The sequence below is a fragment of the Tenrec ecaudatus genome, chromosome 12, assembly GCF_050624435.1.
Source record: "Tenrec ecaudatus isolate mTenEca1 chromosome 12, mTenEca1.hap1, whole genome shotgun sequence".
Taxonomy (NCBI): Eukaryota; Metazoa; Chordata; class Mammalia; order Afrosoricida; family Tenrecidae; genus Tenrec; species Tenrec ecaudatus.
In genome coordinates, this window is record NC_134541.1 from 126,167,538 (window position 1) to 126,193,634 (window position 26,097).

Consider the following 26,097-nt stretch of genomic DNA (forward strand, 5'->3'; position numbering starts at 1 on the left):
TTCAGTTGGGTTCTGCGCATTGTCATTGTTCAGTTGTCCGAGTTCTTTAGGTGAGGGGGCTTCAGAGAGTTTGGGGAACATCAGAAGACCACAAACAAACAAACAAACAATCTGGTCGATAACGAGAGGTGTCAGAGCAGAGACCCCAAACCTATCTGTAGACAATGGGACATCCCTTCACAGAGGGGTCACGGGGATGGGGTGAGTCAACCAGGGCGCAGTAAAGCACCGATGAAACACACAATATTCCTCTGGTTCCTTGACGCTTCCTCTCCCCCCACTATGAAGACCCCAGTCCTGCCTTCCACCGTGGCTGGACTGGAGCATGTGCACAGGTACAGAGAAGAGATAAGAGCTCACAGCACACGGAATCCAGGAACAAGAATGGGAATAGCGATACCAGAAGGGTAGAGCGAAAGTGGGGAGGGGAGGGGAGGAAGGGGGAACTGATCACAATGATCGACAAATAACTGCATCCCCCTCCAGGGGGATGAGCAACAGAAACCATGGGGGAAGGGAGATAGTGGTCGGTGTATGATAAGAAAATAATAATTTATAATTTATCAAGGGGTCACAAAGGGGAAGGGAGGGGTAAAAAGAGGAGCTGATTCCAAGGGCTCAATAGATAGTAAATAATTAGAGAAGAATGATGGCAACATCTGCTTGATACGGTTGATGTATGGCTTGTTGTGAAAGCTGTACGAGCCCTCAATAAAACGAGGTCCGCATGCACAGTCACCGTGTTGCTAAAAAGAAGATATTTGCAATGAAGAAGTCCTTGGTCTTGCAAAATCCTATCATGTGGTTTGTTTCTATCACCAAGGCCGCATTTTCCAACTACGAATCCTTCCTCTTTGTTTCTAACTTTCACATTCTGATCACCAGCAGTTCTGAATGCGTCCACATTACGCATCTGATCCATTTCCGATGGAAGAAGTTGGTCAAGTTCTTCCGTTTCTTCATCACTGGTTTTATTGGTTGATGCGTACATTTGAATATTAAGTCATATGAACCAGTCTTCCTTATAGTTGTATAGAGATTAACCTATCACAGATAGCACTATTCTTCAAGATAGACCTTGAAATATCCTTTGGATGACAAATGCCACAGAGTGGCCAAGACCAGTGCAGTTCAAGTCCATGGGTTGGATGCTAGCTGGAGGCCTGTTCTGACTCAGCAGCTGCCAGAGCAATGAAGCAGGAGGCAGGCAGGCCACCGGCTGGTGGAGGTAGAGTCAATGGCAAACAAGGTTGACAGGCACCCTGGCAGGCCACTAACAGCTGTTAGCAGGCCATATGGCCCAAGTCCCAAGAAGCCAGACGCAGGATCCAGGCCAGCAGGAAGAAGAAGGAGAGCCAATTCTCCACGGCATTCACTTACAGCCACAAGCTAGGCCATGCATCTACCTTATGGGGGAGTCCTTAGTGCCCAACCATTGAGGATCCTGGTCCAGCCAAGTTGACACAAGACCTATACCATCATCACAGTGAGCTGACTTGAAATGGGCCAACACCAGTCCATTGCAACCCACGACTGCCTACGATATCTCTATTTAAGCATTCCATCTTACTTTCGATAACCTCTGATTTCCTAGTCTCACCCATGGCTCATTCCGGGTGCTCCCGATCAATGGATGTCGGTAACGGTGTCTTCTCGTCCTGAGGCACAGGCCATCGGCAAATGGAGGTCCCGAGAGCGGGGTTTCGTCTGGGCCGTCTGGGCCAGCTCTCCTTTGAGAGGAGGCAGCGCTTCGCATCGTGTTTTGAGTGCTTTCCCACCGCTCCCTGGGACTCGCTTCCTGGAACTATGTCAGGTAATGGTCTGCTGCCATTCATAAGGTTGTCAGGGACGAATTCCCAGAAATGACGGGCTAGTCCTTTTTCCCGTTCCTATTCTGGAAGCTCTGCTGAATCCTGCTCACCACGGGCGATCCTGCTCTTATCAGCGGGGTAGCTTCCAGAAACACGTCAGCCATCAGAGTATGAGAAGTCATTAGAGCAGGGGGTCCTCAACCTTTTTACACAGGGGGCCAGTTCTCCGCCCCTCAGACCCGGTGGAGGGCCCAACTATAGTTAAAAAAAAAACTATGAACAAACTCTTCTGCGCACTGCACATAGCTTATTTTGAAGTAGAAAACAAAACGGGGCAAGAACACCTGGCGGGCCGGATAAATGTCTTCGGTGGGCCACATGTGGCCCGCGGGCCGTCGTTCGAGGACCCTGCATTAGAGAGAGGCCTCGGAACAACAGAGAGATACCCTCTGCCTCCGGCGCCGGTAGCAAGACCCAAAACCAGAACCAACCCAGAGAGCAACGGATGCTAAGAGGGCGCAACCACGGTGGCAAACGGTATGGTGCAACTTCCGACAGTCGGAACCAGAGAGACCGTATTGGGGGTGGTGGTGAGGAATGAGGAGTTGATGCCACGGGTTCAAGTAGAAAGAAAATGATGATGGCAACATATGTGTACATGTGCTTGACACGGTGGATGGATGGATGGTCTGCGATAAGAGTTGTAAGAGCCCCTGATAAAATGATCAAAAAATAGAAACAAGGTGTTGCAACAGCACAGTCACCATGTATTTATGTGCATATATGGATCACTATATACATGATATTCCATATATATATATATATATATATATATATATATATATATATATATATATATGTGTGTGTGTGTGTGTGTGTGTGTGTGTGTGTGTGTGTGTGTGTGACCCAGCAAGCCCTCTACTTGGTACGTACTGTAAAGAAGAGCGTGACACGAACCGATGTCTGCACACTCATGTGTGTCGTGGCATCATCCACAGGAGCAGGATGACGGGTCGTTCTAAACGGCCACCAGTGGAAGCTCGGCGCACCAGACCGTGGTGCGCATGTGCCGTGTCATACCATGAGGCATGAAAGGATACTGAGGCATCTGTGAAATGCCACATACCAACTCGGAGGACATGGTGTTGAGTGAAACGAATCCATCACACAAAGGACAAACACTGCACATGAAAAAAATCAAGGAAAGGTTTTCACCCACCCACCGTATATGTATTTGATGGTTACCAAGGCTGCGGGGGGAGGGGGGTATGTCGTCACTGGCTAGAGGATAGACAAATGTTAACTTGGGGGAAGTGGAAACAATAAAGAAATGTGGTAGGGGAAGGTATTGGGAGGATTGTGAGTGTGAAGGGCTGGGGGCGAGGGGAAAAACGAGGAGCCCATTCCAAGGGCTTGAGTAGAAAGGCGATGTCTTGAGAATGATGATGGCAACAAATGTGCTCGACACAATGGATGGATGATGGATTGTGATAAGAGCTGTAAGGGCCCCCAATAAAATGAATTTTTTTTTAAAAAGAGACGGGCAAGAGACATAAATACTGTTACATACAAACATACCACAACAATGATCTAGGAGGCAATGCATGGCTGGGCACACAGGCTGAGCAGTGTGGGGGGAGATGGGAGTATTCCCACAATACGTATGGATTTGAAAGATTATATTTGTACATGGGTATTCAATGTTCCTTCAAATGTCGTTGTGAATGCGACGGAGTCTACAGGGGTTAAAATCATGACAATTTCTCAGAGATAACGGGATACCTTGAGACAATGAGTCGCTGGACTTCGGGGCTCAGGATCATGGTCTTGGGTGCCAGCATGCTCAATGGGCCTCACAGACACATCTCCTACACCCTACTTGGGCGAGCAGTGACTGGGGTCTTACAACTCGTGAGGGGCCACCTAAGGTGCACTTATTGGTCTCTCCCTGTCCAGAGGAAAGAGGACGGGTGGATATCAAAGATAGGTGAGAACACTTCCTCCAATGGATCCATAGACCACATCAGTCTCCACGACTCTGAGACCGGAAGAAGATGGAGCCTGGCTTCCACTAGCAACTGCTCTGACAGGGATCACCCGAGATGTTCCTGGGATAGAGGGACAGAATCATGCGGAACAAAACTCAGAATCACACAGAAGACCAGGGTTACTGGACAGGGACTGGCAGAACCCCAGGGACCGTGTCTTTTGCCGGCCCTCCTTTCTGGGGATGATTCCCTCCCCTGGCTCCGTTTTCAGTCCAACAATAGCCGGGAAGGGAGCAATACCTTGAGGAAGGTGTGCACACCTTACAACAGTCAGACATTGGAGGTCAGAAGGGAAGCATTTGCCCAAGGACACAGTTCACAAGGGTTGGGAAAGAAAGGGAAGGGGGACCAGGAACCGCAGGGAGGAAGCGGGACAAGTGATGTTTCCCTGCGGGGGTTGTGCGAGGAGACCAAGCGTGCATAAACTGTCGAATGCACAACAAGTGTGCTTCTCTGTAAGCCCTCACTCCACTCACAATGGGAGTTTCAAAAAGTCCAGACAGACAGATCACTAGACAAACAAAAATGAAACGCGGAGCCTCCAGAAAGACCTGCAGCAGTGACAGGCCCCCACAAAGACACAAGCTCCAGTGAAAACATGGGCAGAGGACACGAGCAGACACCTCACCAAAGAAGACATGCAGGGGGCCAGGAAATATCACCCAACAATGCTTGTGGTCAATAGTCATTAGAGGTCTTCAAATGCGAACAACACTGAGATACCATCTCACCCTGCATTCGGAGCAAGACTCAGACAAGAAAACAGGAAATAACAAATGCTACAGGTACAGGTGTGGAGGGGCTCACCGCTCAGCCACCGCTGGCGCGACTGCGCACCGGCACGACCTCTTCTTTATGAAACGAGACCCAGAGGACCATGTGAGCCCAGAACCCCACTTTTGGCTCTGCATCTTTGTGAATCAAGAGCTGGGACAGAGTAGATAAGTGCACAGTATGGTCATCACAACACTGTGGACAACAGCAAACACACAACCGTGAAAACACCCTAAATGCCCATTGACGGGAAAATGGATAAACCATCTGTGGTACATACACACAGCACAATCCTAGCCAACGTTAAGGAACAACGATGAATCTGCAAACAGCAGAAAACAAGCGTGGGTGAATCGGGAGGACATTGACTGAGCAGACTAACAGGTCACGGAAAGATGAGTGGTATACAAGGACCACGATAATCAGAAGCCAAGCAATGGCTTTCACACCAACAAATATTCTTTTAATAGTGACCAGGTATAGAAGGGGTGGGGGGATAAGTCACTAGCTAGAGAGTAGACTCATATCGACTTGGGGGAACGAGAGGGCAATACACAATCAGTTGGACGCCAGCAAAAATGACCAGGACACGGGGAGGGGTCTACGAGCGAAAGGCAACAGAGACCACTACTGCCATAATCACAAGCCTGCAATAACCATCATGAGAGGATCCATAGATAGATGAAATGAACAGGTGTAGGAAGGATCCCTCCTTGTATACGAGCCGCACGCAGATCTACCAATACAGGCGAACAGGCTGGGGCAAAGGCTTGTAGGTGTTTCAATCAAGGCCAAACACCTTGGAGGAATGTCTCTGGGCCTGGCACTCAGGACCGGAATTTCAGGGGACATCAAGGTCAACTGGCACACCGTTGTCCACACAGAGAACGCTCTGCGTCCTACTTTGGTGCATAGTGACCGGGGTCTTAAAACTTTGCGAGCAACTGTCTGGGGCACAGGTATGCTTCTCTCCTGGTCTGAGACCAGAAAACACAAACAAACAAACAAACAAACAAACAAACCCTGGAGCAAACCCTGGAGCAAATCAAAGATGGATGGAAAGAACCAGCTCAAAGGATCACTGGACTCTTAGTCTCCATGACTGGGAGACCAGCAGACCCAGAGGGTGCCTGGCTACCACTGCCAACCACTCTGAAAGGGCCCGCAGTAGAAGGTGCTGGACACCATGGGAGACAAATGTGGAACGAAGCGCAAAGCCAGAACAAAAGACCAGGGTCACTGGTCAGAGAGAGACCGAGACTCTGGCTCCTCGATGTCCTTTAGCACTGGAATGGAACCAATGTTTTCGCCAAACAACAGAGTCTCTGTGTTGAGCGACGGCAGGAGGGAGGGAAGCGCTCCTTAGGACTGCAGGCGGGATAAGAAGGAGGCGTGAGAACAGCGATGTTCCATCGCGGGGATTGCAGTCAGTGACATGAAACACAACACGTGTGCATTGTTTCATGGAAAACCGACGTGTGCTGTAAACCTCCGCCCAGTGCACCACAGAAGGCTAGAAAGAGAGACAGACAGAAAGAAGCAGGACAACTCTTGTTTCTGTGGGCTCGAGGTGCGTGGGACGCACAGAGATATGTTCCGGGAGGTAGACCCTGAGTCTACTTCACTTGTTTTTCAGGATGTGTTGGTTAACCCCAGCAACAAGTGGGCCACAAATGACACCCTTTAAAAAACAGGGGTGGGTGGGCCCAGAAGGTAGGCAAGGAAGGACACGAGGGTATGGGCCATCTGAGCAGGAAGGTCAAGCTGAGCTGTGTGCTGAGCTGTGTGCTAACCGAGCCTCCGCCCCCTTCCTTTGAGCCCTCAGTGAGATGTGTGCCTCTAACTTCTCTCTTTCTGCTCTTGCTGGCTTCCCCCGGGGGACCTCGGCAACCTCAGGAGTCGGCTCCGCGCCTTTCGGCCATGGCAAGCCGAGTTCTTCTGCTGACAGGTACACGGAGGGCCTTAAGGGAGCGCCACTGCTTGGGGAGGGGGAACTTCTGAATCTTTCAGTGGAGATGGGGGGCAGAGAAAAGCTAAGCAGTTGGACTGAGACGAGGAACGAGGCCATGGGGTAAGAGAAAGTGTGAAAGGAGGAGCCGAGGACAGAGCTGGACTAAGGTGCGATGGCCAGAGGGGGCTTGAGCAAATGGTGAAGTTCACAGACTTAAGCAGGGGGTTCTGCAGGTACCTTCCTTCTACCGATAAGAGAAGTCCAGAGCGGTGACATGACTGGCCCAAGTGTGTGGGGCCCCCAGTGGCGTTCCTCTCCCAGGGGGTTTGGGCATCTTCTGACTCGTCGTCCTTGACCTCCCGTTCCAGTTTCTAAGGATCCAGACTGATCCCAGTGCTTCCACATTTGCTCCCGTGGCTGGCTGTGTTTGGTGGTAAATGGACCATTGTTGAGAATTGCGTAGGCAGGAATTTATGTAATGGAGAGGCGACAGGAACTTGACTATTGGGCAAATTGACAGAATGGAAACAATTGCAGTGGACCCTTTCATACAGTTCCTCATGTGGTGGTGACCCCCAACCATAACATGATTTTCATTGCTACGTCATCACTGTCATTTTGCTACTGTGATGAATCAGGCGACCCCTATGAAAGGGCCGTTCACCCCTCGAAGGGGTCGCGACCCATAGGTTGAGAACCACTGCATTAGAGGAAAAACAGGCCTGTGAGTTGGAGATGGGCTACATGCACCCCACGATGGTGATCTGAATAGGCCTCAGGCCAGTGGTCCCCAAACCACAAGCTGTGGGTCACAAGTGATCCACAATATGCTTTGTACCACCTGTGAGCTAAGAATGGCTCTTATAGGGAGAAGCAGGGAGGGCGGAGAAGGGGAGAAAATGGAGAAAGGGGGAACCAATTGCAATGATGGACATATAACCCCCCACCCCAGGGGAACAAACAACAGAAACGTGGGTGAAGGAAGACAGCGGACGGTGTAAGATATGAAAATAAGAATAATTTACAATTTATCAAAGGGTCATGAGGGTGGGAGAGTGGGGGAGGGAGGGGAGAAAAGGAGGAGTGGACACCAAGGGCTTATGAAGAAAGAGAATGTTTTGAAAATGATGGCAACATATTTGCACATGTGCTTGGTGCAATCGATGTGTGGATTTTTACAAGAGCTGCAAGGGCCCCCAGTGAAATGATTTATACATAAAAAAGAGTGACTTTTACAGATAAACACTTGTAATTGATTTGGTGAGAGGAAGAGTCACTGTGCTCCTCAACTGAATGAAATTTTATCTCCCTCAAAGACTAACACTAGTCTCATTAGTAAGACCTTTATCACAGAAAGAACATGCTCAATTACTGTTGCTAGAATTCCTTCCATAAACATTCGGGGACACATATTTCATCTCTTGTTATATATGTACCCGTGTCACACAGTAGAGCCCCGGACCTTGACGCTAATCTGTTCTAGAAGGAACGTCGAGATGCGATGCGGTCAAGTTCCGAATCAAGTTTTCCATCAGAACTAACTGAAAATGGATCCCCCTGTTCTCGACCACCAAGTCTCTACCCGAACCTTGCCCTTTTATCCAAAACATTACACAGAAATTTAAAAGTAAATAGGTGCAGAGTTAAATAATATAATTTAAATCAGAAACACAACATTAACAACGTTTTTTAACAACTGCAGTATGGCCCATACCTTGAGACTGATGAGGCTCTGGATCTGTGGACACGGATGTGCAGAGGAGGGATGGAGAGAGAGTCATTGTTTGGGAGGGGAGTCCCCTTCCATAAAATCAACTGGTAGCTGCTTTTCAGGAGATTTTTCCCCCTTCTTTGCCTTTTTTCACTAAGACCTGGCTGACTTTCTCTTTAAAAAAAAATCGGTCTAAATGTGGTCTGCTGTTGGCATTTCCCTGTTTTCTAGAAGGGTTTACTAAATGATCATCAACAATATTGATAACATGGTTAGCCAGTTCCTTATCATGAAGATTCTTTTCAAAAAACTCTTAGGACCCATTTTTTTTAAAATCTAAAAACAGTACAAAAAGCCACAAGAACTAAGAAAATTATAGCAAAACGCTCAGAGCACCGCCGCAAAAGTTCTGAATACGCGTGCTGACGATGCCAACTAAGGGCGAGTGAGCACAACACGGACTGCCTTTGTGTACAACCTTCACGTGCGTGGGGTGGCTCGATTCCGATGCTTTGCCTGAGCTGTAATGCAAAAGACAGTCCGATGCTTTCTTCTCCACGTTTCCCATCCACATCCCAAGATGATGCTGAGGTCTGATGCGCCGCTCCAGAGTTCCAAGGGACTACTGTATATTCTACTTTGCCTTTGAACCACAAAGTCAAAAAAGTCTACCATTTGCCCCTTTTCAGGAAAGGAGCGTGATCCAGCTGGGAGGCAGGCAGGAGGCTGGGGGAATCCTGAGCTGAAAACGCACCGAGCGTGCCGACGCCTTTTCACCGCCTAACTCTCCCCCCCCCTTTTGCCCTTCTAGCCCTGGCCGTATGTCATGGCTTCAACCTGGACACAGAAAACATCATGACTTTCCGAGAGAATGCTAGGGGCTTCGGGCAGAGTGTGGTCCAGTTTGAGGGATCCAAGTAAGCAAAGACCCTCCCATGACTTCCCCTGTTTCCTATCTTTTGCTCCAGGGCTGAACTACCTGAAAAAGTGCCACTTTTCTTGATGTGATGTTTTGAATTGGGAATAAGCTCCCAAACCCACGGTCATTGGGTGGATTCCAACTCTTAGGGACCCTGTGGATCTCCGAGACCGGAAATGTTTCAGGGAGCAAGCAGCCTCATCTGTCTCCCTCTGAGTGGCTGGTGGGTCTGAACCTCCCACCTTGCAGTTCAGCAGCCCAAGCCCCAACCCACAGGGCTACCAGGGCTCCGTGGGAATAAATATGCAGGCTTCTAAAGGTAAAAGATGTCGAAGGGGGATGAGGGCCAGAAGTCTCCCCGCCTTCTCTTCCATATACCCGTAGACGAACTGTCTCCCGTGGACAGCTGGTTGCTTTTATAAAGACTATTTTATCAGGCGTGATCCCACCCGTTCATTACTCACTGTCTGTGGCTGGGTTTGAGCCTGAGTCGCTGTGACAGATGGTCTGGTTTGCAAAACCTAAAATAGTTGCAGTCTGGCCATCGACAGAAAGAAGTTTGCTGACCTCTGCTATATCCCACGCCTTCTTCCCTCCTCACCTCCCCTTTTCCTTCATTGGACCGGGCCTGTGGTCAGATAAATATACAAAGAACTTCTTCATGACCTCTAGTACTGGCATTTCACCATTCCAAGGAGGTCCGGCAATAAACACTGATGTGACATAAAGTCTTTTCTTTAAAAATTTTTTTTCTTAATCAACCTTCGGATTGATTTCCAAACTTGGCATGCATCAAAATATGATTTTGATGGCTACTCCGTCCACACCAGACATTCATGAAAATGACTTCTCTTCCACCTTGAAAAGTCCAGTGTGTCGCCCAGCATTGATACTTGCACATGGCCTTGGTGAGGAGTGGCGACAGACTTCGTCCTTCAAGGATTTGAAAGTGTGCTTCTGGGGCTTTTCTGAGATTCATGAGGTGGTGCACCCACCGTGAACCCCAAAAGTGAACCCCACTAAGCAGTCATCCTTCTGCCTCCCTCCTCCCCCTGCCCCTACATCTCCAGGCAACCACGAGTCTATTTCTGGCCCTGAACATAGGTCTATTCTGGTCATTTTCTTTCTTTTTTCTTTTTGTGGTCAAATTAGTCTCCATTGAATTTTAAAATGTCATATCGAAAAATATCGCAGAGTTAAATCCACTAATAAACACCCTGTAGCCTCTTTTAAATGCTGACCTAATAACTGGCAAACATCGACACATTAAATTTCCTCAGACTCCGGGCAGGTGCATGTGCGCATCTCTATTTTTAAGGATTAGAAAACGGAGATTTAAAGCAAAGATCAAACATCTAGTCTCAGGATTTGAACCCAAGGCTCTCTGAAGTACTTTGAATCACACGTTCCAATGTCCTGCTTTCGCTGACAAGGATTCTGAAAGCGAGGCACAAAACGACCCAACAGCTTATTTCTGCGATAAGACAAAGATGGCAGGACAGTTTAGAATAGACTGGTTAGTAAAACTATTAGAATCCTATCGATGATAGACTTTTTCATAGACTTCTTTTTGTTTTTTAAATGTTGATGTAATTTAATTTAATCAGGGCTCATTTTCTATTAATGCCACCAGACACTCAGTGGCTTCCTTCTTTCACTTAGCATAACGTTTTCAGATTCAGTTCATGTGATCCGTATGTTAGTCCTTCCTCTTGATGGTCAGGTCATATTCAATTGTATGGGCACACCCCCTTGTGCTTGTCCAGTCATTGGCTGAGGGACCTTTTCATTGCGCCCACATTCTAGCTATTGTGTGTGTGGGTGTGTGTGTGGGGGGTACTTCTGTGAGCATTTGTGCACAACTTTTTTGGGTCTGAATCCTTATTTTTCATTTGGAGGGGCACATACCTCGGAATGCAATTGTTGAGTCAGAGATGGTAACTCAAGTTTAAAATTTTGAAGAATGGTCAAGCTCCACCCCACCCCACCCCCCAGCTTCCCCGCTCACCCCCCTCCCCAGCTTCCCCCTGTTGATGTGTGAGGGTTTGGCTTTTTCCACATCCTCGCCAACACTTGTTAGCTTTCTACATTTTGAAAGTCTGGCCATCCTTGTGGGTGTGAAGTGGTTTCTCGTGTGGTTTTGACTATCATCTCCCTGGTAGCTAAGGATGTTGAGCAACTTCTAGCTTGCCTTTTGGTCATGGGTGTATCCTCTTTCTTCCAAGTCGTTTGCCCTTTTCTTCATGGGGCTGGTTGGACATTTTTCGCTGATGAGCTGACTGAATTCTTGCAGTCGTTTGCGCCCTAGACCCTCAATGGAAAGGTCACTTGAAACGATTTTTCTCTCACGTGTCTTTGGGCTTTCAGAAAAGGCTTCTTTGACACCTAAACTGATCACTCTGATGAGGCCCCACTTATCTCCTGCAGTGGCTGCTTGTACTTTTGTCGTTGTACCTTAGAGTCACTGCCAAGTTTAGATCGTGAAGCTTACTCCCTGTGTTTTCATCTAAGCGCTGCCTAGTTCCAGCTCTGAAATGCGGGCCTTTGGTCCATGGTGAGTTCATTTCCGGTGTATGGTATCAGGCAAGGGTCCAACTCCGTCCTTTTTGTGTTCGCCTGGGTAGACTGGAGAAACAAACTCATAAACACGCATATGTATATAAGGGAGAGGTTTAGATACAGGAGGATTGAACATGGAGAAAACATCCCAACCCAGACCAGTCCAAGGTCATAAGTCCGATATTAGCCCATATGTCCATCAGCAATCTATAAAGTCCTCTTCGCACTCATGAATCACATGCAATGACGCCGAATGTGGAAGATCACAGGCCAGTGGGTAGAAAGTCTTTGGTAGTAGAAGCATCTCAGCGCTGGCAGGGGTCTCCACGTGGCCATTCCAGCTCCCAGGGCTGCATCAGGCTAGGTCCATGTGGCATCTCCTCAGGGATGCCTCGCAGGAAGTGAGCCTTGTCAGCAGGGAGTTTCCAAGGGAATGAACCGAGAGAGTGTCTCCTGCCTCCAAGAAGGAATTCCCAGATTTCCTCGAATTTTCAGGAGAAGGCCACGCCCACACAGAAGTCTCATTGGCTATCTCCAGATTGACAGCCTAGACTCCACCCCTACACTCTTCATCCTCAAATGGACACCATAGTAGGTGACTGCCACTCATTCCAGTAAGATTTTATTGCGCCCGGGTGAAGGTTTATGCAGCACTAGAGACGCCCATTCAACAATTTCCATACAAGGGGTTCAGTTCCCTGCGGTCACAGTCTCTACAATGCGCGAACCTTCCTTTGATTCCTCTTCTGGTTGTTCCATTTCCATTCATCTAATGTCCCGGCCCTTCCATTAATCCCCTGTCCCCCTTGTCCACCTTTCCTCTCCCCTCCCTCTTCCTGCCTTCTGAACGTTGTTTTTGGGTAAATGATGGAATTGTTCTGAGAAGCGTCTTTTTCATAGGCCTTATTTTCACTCTATGGGTCTGTCTGTCGTTTGGCCCAAAGGCGATCTCCGGGACCGGATTGGTTCCATATCGGAAGGGTGTCCGAGGGCTGTCGGCTCAGGAGTTCCCCCAGTCTTCAACAAACCAGTATGCCTGGTCGTTTTTATCATTTAAAATTCTGTTCTGCATTTCTTCCCCCTCCTCCATCCAGGGCCCTTTCCTGTGATCGCCGTCAGAACGCTTGGCAGTGGCAGTTGGGCACCATCTAGCTCCTGTGCTCTCAGGGTCATGGAGTTTATGGCTTATGTGGTTCATTAGTCCTCTGGACTAATTACCTCTTCCAGTCTATGATTTTCTTCATTCTTTGCTCTGGACAGAAAGAGACTGATATTTCTTTCTTAGATAGCCATTCACAAGCTTTTTAAAAAGAATTGTGATTTGGGTGAAAGTGTATAGTGCAGATTGGTTTTCCATTAAGGAATTCATACACGTTTTGTTCTGTGATCTTGACTGCAAGCCCCACAATGTAACAGCACTTTGCCCACCTCCTTCCTGTGTTGGCATTTGTCCGTTTCCATCCCTTACTGTCTGAGCTTTCTCCCTGGGCAGGGCTGCCCTTTGGATTACCCTTGATTGCTCTAAGGAACGTGCATCTTGTTGGTGTTACTGTTGAGTCCATCATTTAGTTGCAAGTTAAACCATGTGTGTTACTCCAGGTAGACTAGAGAAGCAAATCCAGAAACACTCTTATGTGTGTTAGAGAGAACGTTAGATAAAAGAGCAGTTGAATATTGAGAAAACATCCCAGCCCAGTCCAGATCAAGTCCATAAGTCCGATATTAGCCCATATGTCCAATACCAGTTCATAAATTCCTCTTCAGACTCATGCAACACATGCAATGATGCTGAGTGCAGGAACATCACAGGCCAGTGGGTGGAAAGTCTTGTGGATCCAGTGATGGTGGGAGCATCTCAGTGCTGGCGTGGGTCTCCATGTGGCTCCTTTCGCTCCAGGGCGCTGGCTCCATCAGGGTCTCCAGGTGGCTTGTCCATAGGAATGTTTCTCAGGGAGACAAGCAGAGAGAGTCTCTGTGTGTTCCACCTCCAGTGAGCTATTTCTCTCCTTAGCACCTCCAGAAGAGGTCATCAAGCTGCGACCTGACTGACAGGCTAAACTCCACCCCTTCACTTTTAATAGTCTCAAGTTGACAACAGATTATGTAACTACTGTACCATGGGATCGGGCTTGAAGGGCGTCCAAGGGTCAGAATCTTGGGGGTTCCACTCCTCTCTTCCAGACCAGTAAGCCGGGTTGCTGCAAACAAAGACTATCCCAGTTTCTCGCCACGCAGCAAAGTAGAATGTACACATTATCTTGATGTCCATCTTACACCAATTAGACTAGACGTCCTTTGAGATTGTGAGCCTAAGCCCTTAAGCCTGGTGACTAAGTCCCTCAAAGTGCTTGGTGAGAGCTAAAAAGTTTGCATAACTTTGCCCACTAGAGGCTACATGATATACCTGCAGCCCAGATGTGTACATCTCTGTGGGTTCTACAAATAGGGATAGAGAGATGTTGCTATTGTGTGCCTCTGAGTCGATTCTGATCCCTAGTGACGCTGCACACTACGGAACAAAACATCGCCCAGTCCTGCGCCATCTTCACAATTGTTCCTGTCAGACCATCTCATTGAGGGCCTTCCTCCTTGTCACTGCCCCTCTGTCATGTGGGAATACCCACGGCCAAACCTATCTGTACGTGGGGTTTGCTCCCACACACCAGCCCACGCTGGCTCAGCTCCCACATCTGCCTGCACATCCACTCATCAATTATAGCTTGTTAGTACTGTTATTGTAGGGCTTTGTACCAAGGATTACTTTTGGTTCAAGGTCTAAGGAGTATCTCAGGGCAATAGTCTTGGAGGGTTCTCCAAACTCAATAAATAACATGTAGGTTTTTGTTTACTTTTTTTAAGGAATTTAAGGTTCTGTTCCACATGTTTCTGTCAGGGACTATTGTGGCCCTGATTAGAGATGGGTAGTGGTCGTCAGCGTCATCTCCTTCTTCTACTCTTGGGACGCACGAGGCCCTGGTGTTTGTAGATGATTTGTCCTGTAGAGTAGTTTCTTCTGTGCGTCTTTGGCTTTCCTTTTCCTCAGTTGCTCCAGGTGAGTACAGACCAATAGTTTTATCTCTAGCTTCATCCTTGGCGCATTGATTTCCAGTGGTCTCAGCAGCGTTTGTTGAAAGGACTATTTTTGGGGCCGTTGCGTGGTCTTGGCACTCTTGATGACAGTCAATGCTGGGTGTGTGGGCTTTGTTTCTCGACGCTGATTTCTTCTATTCTGTTGATTTATGTGCCTACCCTAATACCAACACCACACTCTTTTAATCAGTGTAACTTTGAAAGTTTTGAAATAGAAAATGTGAACAATTCATACTTTGTTCTTTTTTTTTCTTCTCTAGATTTTTTTTTTTTGCTTTTTGGGCCCCTTGAAAATTCACTTGAATTTGGAGAATAGCTTTTCATCTCTACAAGAAGGGCAGTTGGGATTCTTAGTAGAATTAAAACTTGTGTTTCTATTTTTATGCGTGATTCATTTTCTTTTCTGGGAGCCTTCTTTTTTCTTGCTACCAAAGTTTCTATTGGGGTGTTGCTTTTTGGGTTTATTTATTTATTTTAATTTTTTTTGTTATTGTTTGAAGTGAACTTGTTTGTCCCAAGACTCCAAGTCCACATCAGTTTCACTTTCCTCCTTTTTTCTGTAAGCCCCTCAGACCACTGTTTAGGTTTGAGGGCTAAGGAATCTGGAGGGGGGTTTATTTTTTATTGTATATAATTCACTCATTGCCAAGCGAGGGAGTCATAGTGACGCACAGTAACCCTGTAGGACAGGGTAGACCTTCCCCTGTGAGTTTCCAAAACTGTAACTCTTGATGGGAGCAGAAAGCCTCCTCTTTCTCCCTTGGAGCAATGTGTGGCCTTGAACTGCTGTCCTTAAGGTTGACAGCCCAGCGCGTAACCGCAGTACCACCAGGGTGTCTCTAATGCTTTCTAGAGCTTGGAGTCTATTAAGGAAATTGACTTGGGAGTTGAGTCACTAGCTGAGTTCCTGCTCCAAGCGTTGCTTTTGTCAGTCTACACGCAGACACTGATTTAAAAGTTTATGAGAATTCCATTGACCCAATTTTACTGAATCTGAATTTGGGGTTCTTCTTCAAAAGGGCCTTTCCCAGTTCAAGATGGAAAAGAACTCCATGCTTTGCTGCTCCAATTCCTTCTCTCGCTTTGGGGGAGGGGGTGGCTGGAGAATCCCTCCAACACTCTCCTCTGGGTGGTGGAACTCTGTCCCTGGTTGTCTGTTGTCCCCATGGTGATCTGCGCCAACCTCTCCCCACAGAGTGGTGGTTGCAGCCCCCCAGGAGGTGAAGTCTGCCAACCAAACAGGCAGCCTCTTCCAGTGCGACTACAGCTTGGGCACTTGTGAGCCCATCCCCCTGCAGGGTAAGTCTCTGCCTATGTCTGGAGCTCGCCCGGGCTTCCACCTGAACTATACTTGCTGGCAATTCCTGAGCTCTGGGGGAAGGTTGGAAGGGGGGTGGGTGGGGAAGAGCCCATGAGGGTGGGCTTAGGATTCCTATGTTCAGTCTTGCGTGTGGTCCACAGCCTTCACCCCCAGAACCCTCTCAGTCAGCTTCTTCCGGCTCTTTTCTCAGGATCTAAATGCCCCCTCTTAGCTTCAAGGTCAGCAGGGCTGAGGTAATTCTGAACAGTCCTGTTGTTCCCAAAGTTTCCCCTTCCGATCCCCCAAGGGTAACAATGTTAACATTTATCTCCCCAGTGCCTGTGGAGGCCGTGAATATGTCTTTGGGTTTGTCCCTGGCAGCCAGGACCTCTCCGTCCCAGCTGTTGGTAAGTTGGCCTGGGTCCTCAGGGGAGGGGTTTGGAAGTCAGAGGCACTGGGGCCAGAAGGTTGAGCTGTTGGGACAAAGGGTGGAAGACACGAGCATCCTCCCCAATTGGCGCTCTGCTCCCCAGGCCTGTGGCCCCACTGTGCAACAAGTCTGCAGGGAAAACACCTATGTGAATGGCTTCTGTTTCCTGTTTGGCTCCAACCTACGCCAGCAGCCCCAGAGGTTTCCGGAGACCCTGAGAGGTAGGCTGTTTTGGGAAGAGGGAAGGGAAGTCCCTGGGCAGCACAAAACGGGAAGTTCAGGGGCAGGGTTGGCCCGGCTGTCATAATCTGGGGAGTGATATGGAGTCTAGATGCAGAGTGGGGAGGGGGTTGGGTTACCATAGAGACAGATCAGCTGGAGGAGGTGGTAGGGCTTTGCACATTAACAAACTCTGAGTGCAGGTGCCTACACACCAGATTCCCCAACGATCACAACCCTTAGAGTAACCCAACGACTGTCTCGCAGGATCTAGGTGGTGTGGCCCCAGCCCATCTCTTCAATTTCTCTCTCATCCTTAGCAGCTCAGTCTTGGAGTCACAGCACGCCCACCTTGTACCTCTTTCAGGGGCTCCTCATGAGCCAGTCCTTCAGCCTGCCATCTTCCTTCTCCCCAGGTGGTTGACACCTTTATGGTCATCTCAGCTCAAAGGTCACCTCTTCAAAGAGGCCTTCCTGGACTCACTTCCACCCATCGACTGTCATTCCCCACAGCAGGGTCTATATCCTGCTGAGTCAGGCGGCCACCAGGGTCATGATCTCACCCAGTCTCACATCTATCCATTTCCCTCGTTAGTCCTCATCCTCATGAATTTTAAGACGTCTTCTCTCTGAAACACGGTCATCTCTTTGAAAGTAGATAATACTGCTCTTGTTTCAAAATTTAAAAGACACCAAAGGAGGACTTCCCCTTTCTGGGTTGCCCAGCCTATGTCTTCCCTGAAGGGCAGTTACTCTTAGTAGTTTCTTATGACGCCGTAAGGAGAGGTATTCACCAACATCTCATTCAGGGCCACGGAGTCGATCCTGACTCACAGCGACCCTAGAGGACAGGGTTGAGTGGTGACTCTTTCCGGGAGTAGGACGTCCCATCTTTCTTGCGCGGATTGACCAGTGACTTCCGACTGTTAAGATCGCCACATGAGTGGGGTGAACTTCACCATCTAGCATTTGAGAGTCATCCGAGTTGGTGCGTTTATCAGTAGTTCGGGCCATTTTGGGCGCTGTGTGATTTCCTTGCATGGTTTTAACCCCGTGCTACTCTCCCACGGAAGGTTTTCGGATTGTTTCCAGCATTTGGAAATCAGGACTAGAGCCGTTAAGGCAATTGTCTTGAAATTGAAGAGCAATAACCTCATTTCCTTTTCTAAGAACTTGCCGTCCTCCCCACACCTGAAGGCGAAGTCGAGCTTCTGCTTGGGGTACAGAGGCCCTTCCCCCCGGATCTCTGCTGCATGTCCTAATAACCTTTTTAAGTACCATTTCCATTTCTTGATTCTGCCAGAATCCTTATAGGCTCCTGTTCCCCTATGTTCAGCCAGGGCCCCAACCTGAACAGACGGCTCACTCCAATTAGGGATATTCACAGGTGGCTTCTTTTCAAGGTGGGAGTAGGGTCCAGGGGGACGACTAGGGTCTCTCAGAACTTAAAGCAAGCAGCAGCACGCCCGTTGCCACCCATTGGGTGATGAGATGAAGACAGGGAGTGTGTACCCGAACCTGGGAGGCTTAAAGCAACGTCGTAGGGAGGCAGCCAAGGGGAGGATGCCCTGATCTCACTCTGTTCTATTCTCTCTTTTTAAAAATCATTTTATTGGGGGCTCGTACAGCTCTTATCACAGTCCATACATCTGCCCATGTGTCAAGTGCATTTGTACATTTGTTGCCCTCATCATTCTCAAAACAATTGCTTTCTGCTTGAGCCCTTGGTATCAGCTCCTCATTTCCCCCCTCCCTTCCTACCTCCCACTCCCTCATAAACCCTTGATAATTTATAAATTATGATTATTTTGTCATGTCTTACACAGTCCAATGTCTCCCTTCACCCACTTTTCAGTTGTCCGTCCCCCAGGGAGGAGGTTATATGTAGATCCTTGTAATTGGTTCCCCCTTTCCACCCCACCTTCCCTCCACCCTCCTGGTATCACCATTCTCACCACTGGTCCTGAAAGGATCATCTGTCCTGATTTCCCTGTGTTTCCGTTCCTATCTGTAGCAGTGTACATGCTCTTGTCTAGCTGGATTTGTAAGGTGGAATTGGGATCATGATAGTGCGGGGGGAGGAAGCATTTAGGAACTAGAGGAAAGTTGTATGTTTCATCATTTCTACCCTGCACCCTGACTGGCTCATCTCCTCCCCGCAACCCTTCTGTAAGGGGATGTCCAGTTGCCTACAGATGGGTTTTGGGTCCCTACTCTGAACACCCCCTCATTCACAATGATATGATTTTCTTGTTCTTTGATGCCTGATACCTGATCCCTTCAACACCTCATGATCACACAGGCTGGTGTGCTTCTTCCATGTGGACTTTGTTGCTTCTGAGCTAGATGGACCCTTGTTTACTTTCAAGCCTTTAAGACCCCAGATGCTATATCTTTTGATAGCCTGGTACCATCCGCTTTTTTCACCACATTTGCTTATGCACCCATTTGTCTTCAGCGATCGTGTAGGGAAGGTGAGCATCATGGAATGCCAGGTTATTAGAACAAAGTGTTCTTGTGTCGAGGGAGTACTTGAGTGGAGGCCCAATGTCCATCTGCTACCTTAATACTAAACCTGTAAATTCATGTACAAAGATCTATTTTCACATCATCACATATAAATGTATTTACATATGTACATACCTGTATTTAGACCTCTATAAATACCCTTTGCCTCCTAGTTCTCTCCTCTATTTCCTTTTACTTTCCTCTTGTCCCACTATCATGCTCAGCCTTCATTTGGGTTTCAGTAATTCCTCTCGGTTACATTACCCTTGTTCAAGCCCTGCCAGGCCTCTTCCACCCTCCTCACCACCAATTTTGGATCACTGTTCCCTTGTCCCTGGGTTTGTTAACATCAGTTCCTTTCCCCCACCTCCCCCTCTCCCATGTGCCCCTGGACCGGTTGGTCCGTTGTTTTCTCCTCCAGATTGTTTATCCATCCTGTCTGATCTAGATAGACCTGCAGAGATAATAACATGCAGAGAAACAGGACAGAGAAACACAAAGCAAGAAAACAACAATAACAACAAAAGTAATGACAAAAGAAAAGCCTGCAAATAGTTCAAGGTCTGTTTGTTGACCTTTAGGAGTGTTTTCGGTCGAGTCTGACAGAGTGCCACACCCTGGCCCCAAAGTCTATTTTTGGTGTTCCCTCGGAACTTCCTTGTTCTGCTCCCCTTGCTGTTCTGTTGCATGCCCTTAGTGTTTTGCCTGGGTGTGGCGGGGTCAGATCTGGCACAATTCCCACATCGTATCTCCAGTGTTGTCCCCTGTAGGGCTGTGGGTCAGTGACTCTGCTCTCTTCTTTCAGTCTCCTGCGGACACTCCTAATTGGCCAAACCCAGAGATAAGTGTGCTAGGCTGGTTGACTAGAGAAACAAATCCAGGGACACTCGTAGACATGCAAGAAAGAGCTTGACATCAAGAAGTAACTGTATATCAGGAAAACACCCCAGTCCAGTCCAACTCAAGTCCCCGAGTCTGAGACTCGTCCTTCAGTCCCTCTTCAGACTCACAGCCACATGCAATGATAGAAAATTCAGGAGGATCGCAGGCTGATGGGGGCAAAGTCTTGTGGATCCAATGATGGCGGACGCATTTCCAGGGCTCTGGCAGGTCTCTGAGTGGCTCACCAACAGGAAAGTGAAGGCAGAGAGAGAGAGAGAGAGAGAGAGAGAGAGAGAGAGAGAGAGAGAATCCTCCAGAGAGCCATTTACCTCCAAAGGAGGTCATCGAGCTGCGACCTGATTGACAGGCTAACCTCCACCCATATCTTCTTACAGGTGCCATGTTGGCACAAAAAACCTAACTGTCACCATCAGCCAAGGCAAGGAGGAGGGCTCCCTGTTGATATGGTCCTTGTGGGTCCCAGAGCAGGCCAGAGAAGGAGAGAAAGATTTGAGGATGGGGCAGAGAGAGAGAGTCAGCACATTTTTATATGTGCTGTGTTCCTTTTATCTGTGATTTATTTCTCCCTTTGTAATCCTGGCCACATTATTTCTTGTTCTTCACGGTCCAGCTTAAATAGCCCTGTGTCCTCTGGTTTCCTCAGACAGAATGGATGTAATTCTGCCTTAAAACGTTGCCTGTGTTTTGGCTTCTCTCAGCTCCTGGGTTGTGTCCTCTTTACCCTTCTATCCCCAGTGCTCAGCAGAGAGCTGGCTCGTGAACAATGGACGTTGAGTCTCTAATTATTTAGCTACTCGATTAATATTCTCTTTCTTCTTGCCCAGAATGTCCTCAACAGGAGAGTGACATCGCCTTCTTGATCGATGGTTCTGGTAGCATCAACCCAAGAGACTTTCAGCGGATGAAGGAGTTTGTCTCCACGGTGATGGGTCAATTCCAAACATCTAAAACCTTGGTGAGGGCCAATGGGTTCTCTCCTCCTTCAGCTGCCCCCCCGCGTGGCTTTCTTTCACGAGTCTCTCTCTCACCCATGCGTCTCTGGATGCTGCCTGAGCATGAGTTTCAGCTCCATGTGAAGGCAGTCCCGTCGAATGAATGACTAGGGTGGCTTGGGCAATGACACCTTTCTGTCCTTTCTGGGTGAGTTCTGTCGCCGAGATGTGGGAGCGAGTGGACAGAGCTCCATCCTGGCGGGGCAGAGGGGGAGAGGGGAAGTACGGAGAAGGCATTTGGAGGCTGGCTGTTTTAAGATTGGCGATAGACTTGCTTGGGTGAGCCACACCTGTTCTTGGGTCGGAGATGTCCAAAGGAATGGAGAGGCGTCTACTCCTTATAATTCCAGCTGCCTTCCTCCCCCAGTTCTCACTGATGCAGTACTCCGAGAACTTCCGGACTCATTTTACCTTCAACGATTTCAAGCGAAACCCGAAACCAGGAACGCTGGTGATGCCAATACAACAGCTGCTCGGGAGGACGCATACTGCCACGGGGATCCGAAAAGTGGTGTAAGGGCCTCTGTCCTTGCTTCGGATGGAAGGAGACGATGGGCAGTTTCTCCGGGCTTTGAAAGATGAGGGGAGATGTCCAGACAGGGGAGGAGTAAAGGACGTCTCTGACGGAGGGAACGGTGTGAGGCAAAGTGTGGAGGGGGCCCGTGCGTGAAAGGTTCACCAAACGCCCCATGGAGAGGCAGGGGAGACAGGGTGGGGAAGGTGCCGGAGGAGGGCTAGAAAGGTGGGTTGAGGCCAGGTCACTAAAGATGATCCAAAGCTTTGGATTTCATTTCTTAGTCTGTGGGGTGTCTTCGAAGGTGCTAAGCAGTGGGGAGACATCGCCACATCTGTGTTCTGGATCACTTAATCTGATCCTCTCTCTCTCTCTCTCTCTCTCTCTCTCTCTCTCTCTCTCTCTCTCTCTCTCTGTCGTTGATAGTGGAGGTGGGGACAACCAGGAAGATAAGCTGAAAATCAGTGGCCGTGTCCAGCAGAGGCTGGATGTGGACGCACTGTATATACTATGTGGGTGTACTGTATACACTACATACATGGTATATACTATGTGCTCAAGTATAAGTCGAGGCTCCTAATTTTACCACAAACAACTGGGGGGTCTTTTCAGCACAAAAAATGTGCTGCAGCGTAGCAACGATGAAACATACAATTTTCCTCTAGTTCTTGAATGCTTCTCTCCACTCCTCGCCCCCTCCATCGTGATCCCAATTCTACCTTACAAATCCGGCTAGACCAGAGCATGTACACAGGTACAGATAAGAACTGGAAACACGGGGAATCCAGGACAGATAAACCCCTCAGGACCCATAACGAGAATAGCGGTACCAGGAGGGGAAGAGGAAGGTGGGTTAGAAAGGGGGACCTGATCATAAGGATCTATATTTAACACCCTCTCTGGGAAATGGACAACAGAAAAGTGGGCGAAGGGAGACGTCAGACAGTGTAAGATATGACAAAATAATCATAATTTATAAATTATCAAGGGTTCCTGATGGAGGGGGGAGCAGGGAGGGAGGGGAAAAATAAGGAGCTGATACCAAGGGCTCAAATAGAAAGAAAATGTTTTGTGAATGATGATGGCAACCAACGTACAAGTGTGGTTGACACAATGATGGATGGATGGACTGTGATAGGAGTAGTACGAGTGCCCAGTAAAATGATTTTTTTAATTTATTTTTTTTAATGTGCTAGGGGAAAAAACCCGGCTTATACACGAGTACATATGGCATTTCTTTTCCATTTTTAAGAATTTTTAAGTAATAATATGTAGCCTGCAAGAGTGCCGTTTCACATTCCTCCCCCCTACTGGCTCCTCCTCTCCTTTCAGATATCGGGCGGCCACACTTCAAGGTCAGTCTCACTGGACGCCCAGGCCTCCCTAGACAAGTCCAGTTCCATTTGCGACTGTGACCTGACTGGTGTGTCCTCCTGAGTATTCGGAGAATCTTGGTCTACTTGCGTTTGATTTTGTCCCTCCTCTTCCCGGGACAGAAAGGAGCTGTTTCACAGTAACAACGGGGCCCGGAAAAATGCTCTCAAGATCCTGGTTGTCATCACGGATGGGGAGAAGTATGGCGACCCCTTGGGTTACGAAGACGTCATCCCGGAGGCAGACCGAGAGGGGGTCATCCGCTATGTCATTGGGGTAGGCCGGCCGGCCGTTGTATGGAGAGTTTCTGCTTGGCTACTCCTCCCTTCCATTTGTCAATCTTCATCACACCAAAGCAGGGCAAGGGTCACCGCTAGCCCATCCACACCTGGATCCGTTCTCTATTGTCAAAGCGTTAACAGCTGTGTAAACAATCATGTACAATTCCCTGGCTAAAAACAATATACGAGTCGAAAAGCCAGCTGGTCAGTTTGTCTGGTCTCGGCTGGCTCCAGTCAGGCATCTGTATTCAGCTGCAGGCAGCTCTGTTGGTCCTGGTTGGGGGTCTCCCACTCTGTCGGTGGGACTGGAATGACTGGACAACGGAGACAATGATCCGGAACGTGTCTCCACGGCAACTGCCTTTTCAGCCCTCTGCTGGCACCACATTTGGCAGCACCAGCTGACCCTGTCCCATTGCTGAAGCCAGACCCACGACTGGTTGCAGAGACGAGGACCGGGCAGTGCACCCCACCATTCGTAGAAAGACGCACAGGGCTTGGCTACAGGCCACACCCGAGAGTGGGGGGGCTTTAGACTCACCACACGGCCGACAGCACCTTCTGTGAATTAGAAAAAGGCATCGCCATGGACCCCTGGGTTTGGGAGTCAGAGACCCCCTTTGTGTCAAGAAAAAGACTCCACATCTTCCTGGGGGAGGTCAACCCTGCACCCCCCAAAATGCCACACTCCACGGTCCAAAGACAGAGTCTCAACCTGTCACCGCTTCTTTGGGAGGGTGCTCTTGTGCAGCAGGGAAATGACCTGTCCCAGGGGCCTTCTGGTGCATTCCCTCATTTGGCAAATGATGCTCAGACAGTGTCTTATTCGGCCTCTCTCCCTTGCTATCAGGTGGGAGATGCCTTCAACAATTTGCAGTCCCGCAGAGAACTGAACATCATCGCTTCCAAGCCACCTTCTGAGCATGTGTTCCGGGTGAATAACTTCGAAGCCTTGGAGACAATTCGAAATCAGCTGCAAGAAAAGATCTTTGCCATCGAGGGTGAGTCAGGCCTCTGTGTTCTCCAGGCGAGTCCGGAGGCAGTCCCTCATCCAAACGCTTAGGTCCTGCTAGAAACCCGGCCCTCTCAATCCTTAGTATCCTGGCTCGCTCCACCCCAACTCTCCTTTCAGTTCCTCCAGACCCCAGCATCCTAGTCTGCGCCGGTCAATTGCTTTGAAATAGAAGAATCCAGATCTGTCTATCTCTAAGTGTGGCAACTCCTGGCTGTGGGCTGAGCCAGATCCCATATTGAAAGTGTAGACCTTTAGATGTGGTACCAGCATTGGCCTCGTGGCCTCCCTGCTCCCTCCTCCACGCCCAGTCCATGGAAGGTGCTCAGCCAGTCTTTGACAAAGAGAGGACGGTAGGAACTGGAGACTGTCACGGACAGCTTGCATTTCTGACCTGGCCGCACCTTTTAGAGGGATGTGTCTATTCGGGTTCAACCCCATTCCCGCCGGAGTCTCTTTGACTTGGCGCCCACAGGGATTTGAGTCTGTGCTCTGTTCTCCGCCCCCTCCAGGGACTCAGAACGGAAGCAGCAGCTCATTTGAACATGAGATGTCTCAGGAGGGCTTCAGCGCTGCCATCACCTCCGTGAGTGGTCCCCCATGAAGCTGTGAGGGGCAGAGAAGAGGCGCGAGGGGGTCAGAGATTCTCTAGCAGTGGTTCTCCTCCTTTCTCATGATGTTCTGACCGTTCCCCCAGAATGGACCCTTGCTAGGCGCTGTGGGGAGTTACGACTGGGCCGGTGGGAGTTTCCTGCGAACTTTAAACGGCAAAGTCACCTTCATCAACACCACCAGGGTGGATTCCAACATGAACGACGCTTACTTGGGTAAGGCGGGAAGGGCGGGATTCTGGGGGGTTGGGGGGGGATGTCACAAAATCTTTCAGAGGCCCCTGGGACACCTTGGAAGGCAAAAATGTCCAGGCTTCCTCTTCATGAGGAACATCACTGAAGAGGGACGTTGTGTGGGTACCAGAAACCTGTCAGTGGACCAAGCATGGGCTACCTCATGGTTCCCACACAGGGGGGTGGGGTGGGGGGCTACCTGGTGGAGAGGGGGCAGGGTCTGGGGGTGAAAGCCCTTCTCTACTTGGATCACCGTCTTCAGGTTATGCCATGGACGTCATCTTGCGAAATCGGATCGAGAGTCTGGTTCTGGGGGCACCTAGACACCAGCACACCGGCCTGGTGGTGATGTTCAAGCAGACTGCTGGCACCTGGGAGACCAGCACCATGATCAAGGGGACTCAGGTGAGCGCAGAGTGCGCAAGACATGGATGGGCGGAGGCCCCGGGGTGGAGCGCTCCCAGGACGGACAGCACCGGTTGTAAGTACAGTGTGCGGCAGCCAGAGCGCCATCAAGAGCCTCACAGAGAAGGCTTTGAGCTGGAGAGTCCTAGGCTCAACTTGACCCTGGTGGATGCTGTTTCCTTAGCTTTTCTGGCAACAATTAGCAAGAAATCGCCCTTGGCTCATACAGAGCTCCAGGGCAGCCTATCTAACCCCAGAGCTGGTATCCAAGCAGTGCGTTGGCGAGACCAGTCCCTGGGGTAGGCCGTCGCTCGGGAAAGTGGAGAGACAGCAAAAAAGAGGAAGGTCCTCCTGGAGCTGGACTGACCGCATGGCTGCCACAAGGGCTGAGCCCTTCGGCACAGGGACATGGTGGGGACGGCACAGCACCCGGGCAGTGTTCTGGTCCGTG

General features: G+C 49.2%; 1 protein-coding gene across 1 annotated transcript in view; it reads left to right on the forward strand.

Annotated features, from left to right (window-relative positions):
* The first annotated feature begins 6,553 nt into the window (after positions 1-6,553).
* LOC142423243 (integrin alpha-M-like) overlaps positions 6,554-26,097 on the forward strand; it is a 35,851-nt gene continuing 16,307 nt past the window's right edge. The window contains exons 1-12 of the mRNA XM_075528470.1: positions 6,554-6,581; positions 9,107-9,212; positions 16,059-16,162; positions 16,500-16,570; positions 16,697-16,814; positions 21,048-21,178; positions 21,583-21,728; positions 23,226-23,379; positions 24,235-24,385; positions 24,909-24,982; positions 25,094-25,223; positions 25,504-25,646. Of these exons, the coding sequence (XP_075384585.1) occupies positions 6,554-6,581; positions 9,107-9,212; positions 16,059-16,162; positions 16,500-16,570; positions 16,697-16,814; positions 21,048-21,178; positions 21,583-21,728; positions 23,226-23,379; positions 24,235-24,385; positions 24,909-24,982; positions 25,094-25,223; positions 25,504-25,646 (1,356 nt within the window). The remainder of the gene's footprint in view (positions 6,582-9,106; positions 9,213-16,058; positions 16,163-16,499; positions 16,571-16,696; positions 16,815-21,047; positions 21,179-21,582; positions 21,729-23,225; positions 23,380-24,234; positions 24,386-24,908; positions 24,983-25,093; positions 25,224-25,503; positions 25,647-26,097) is intronic.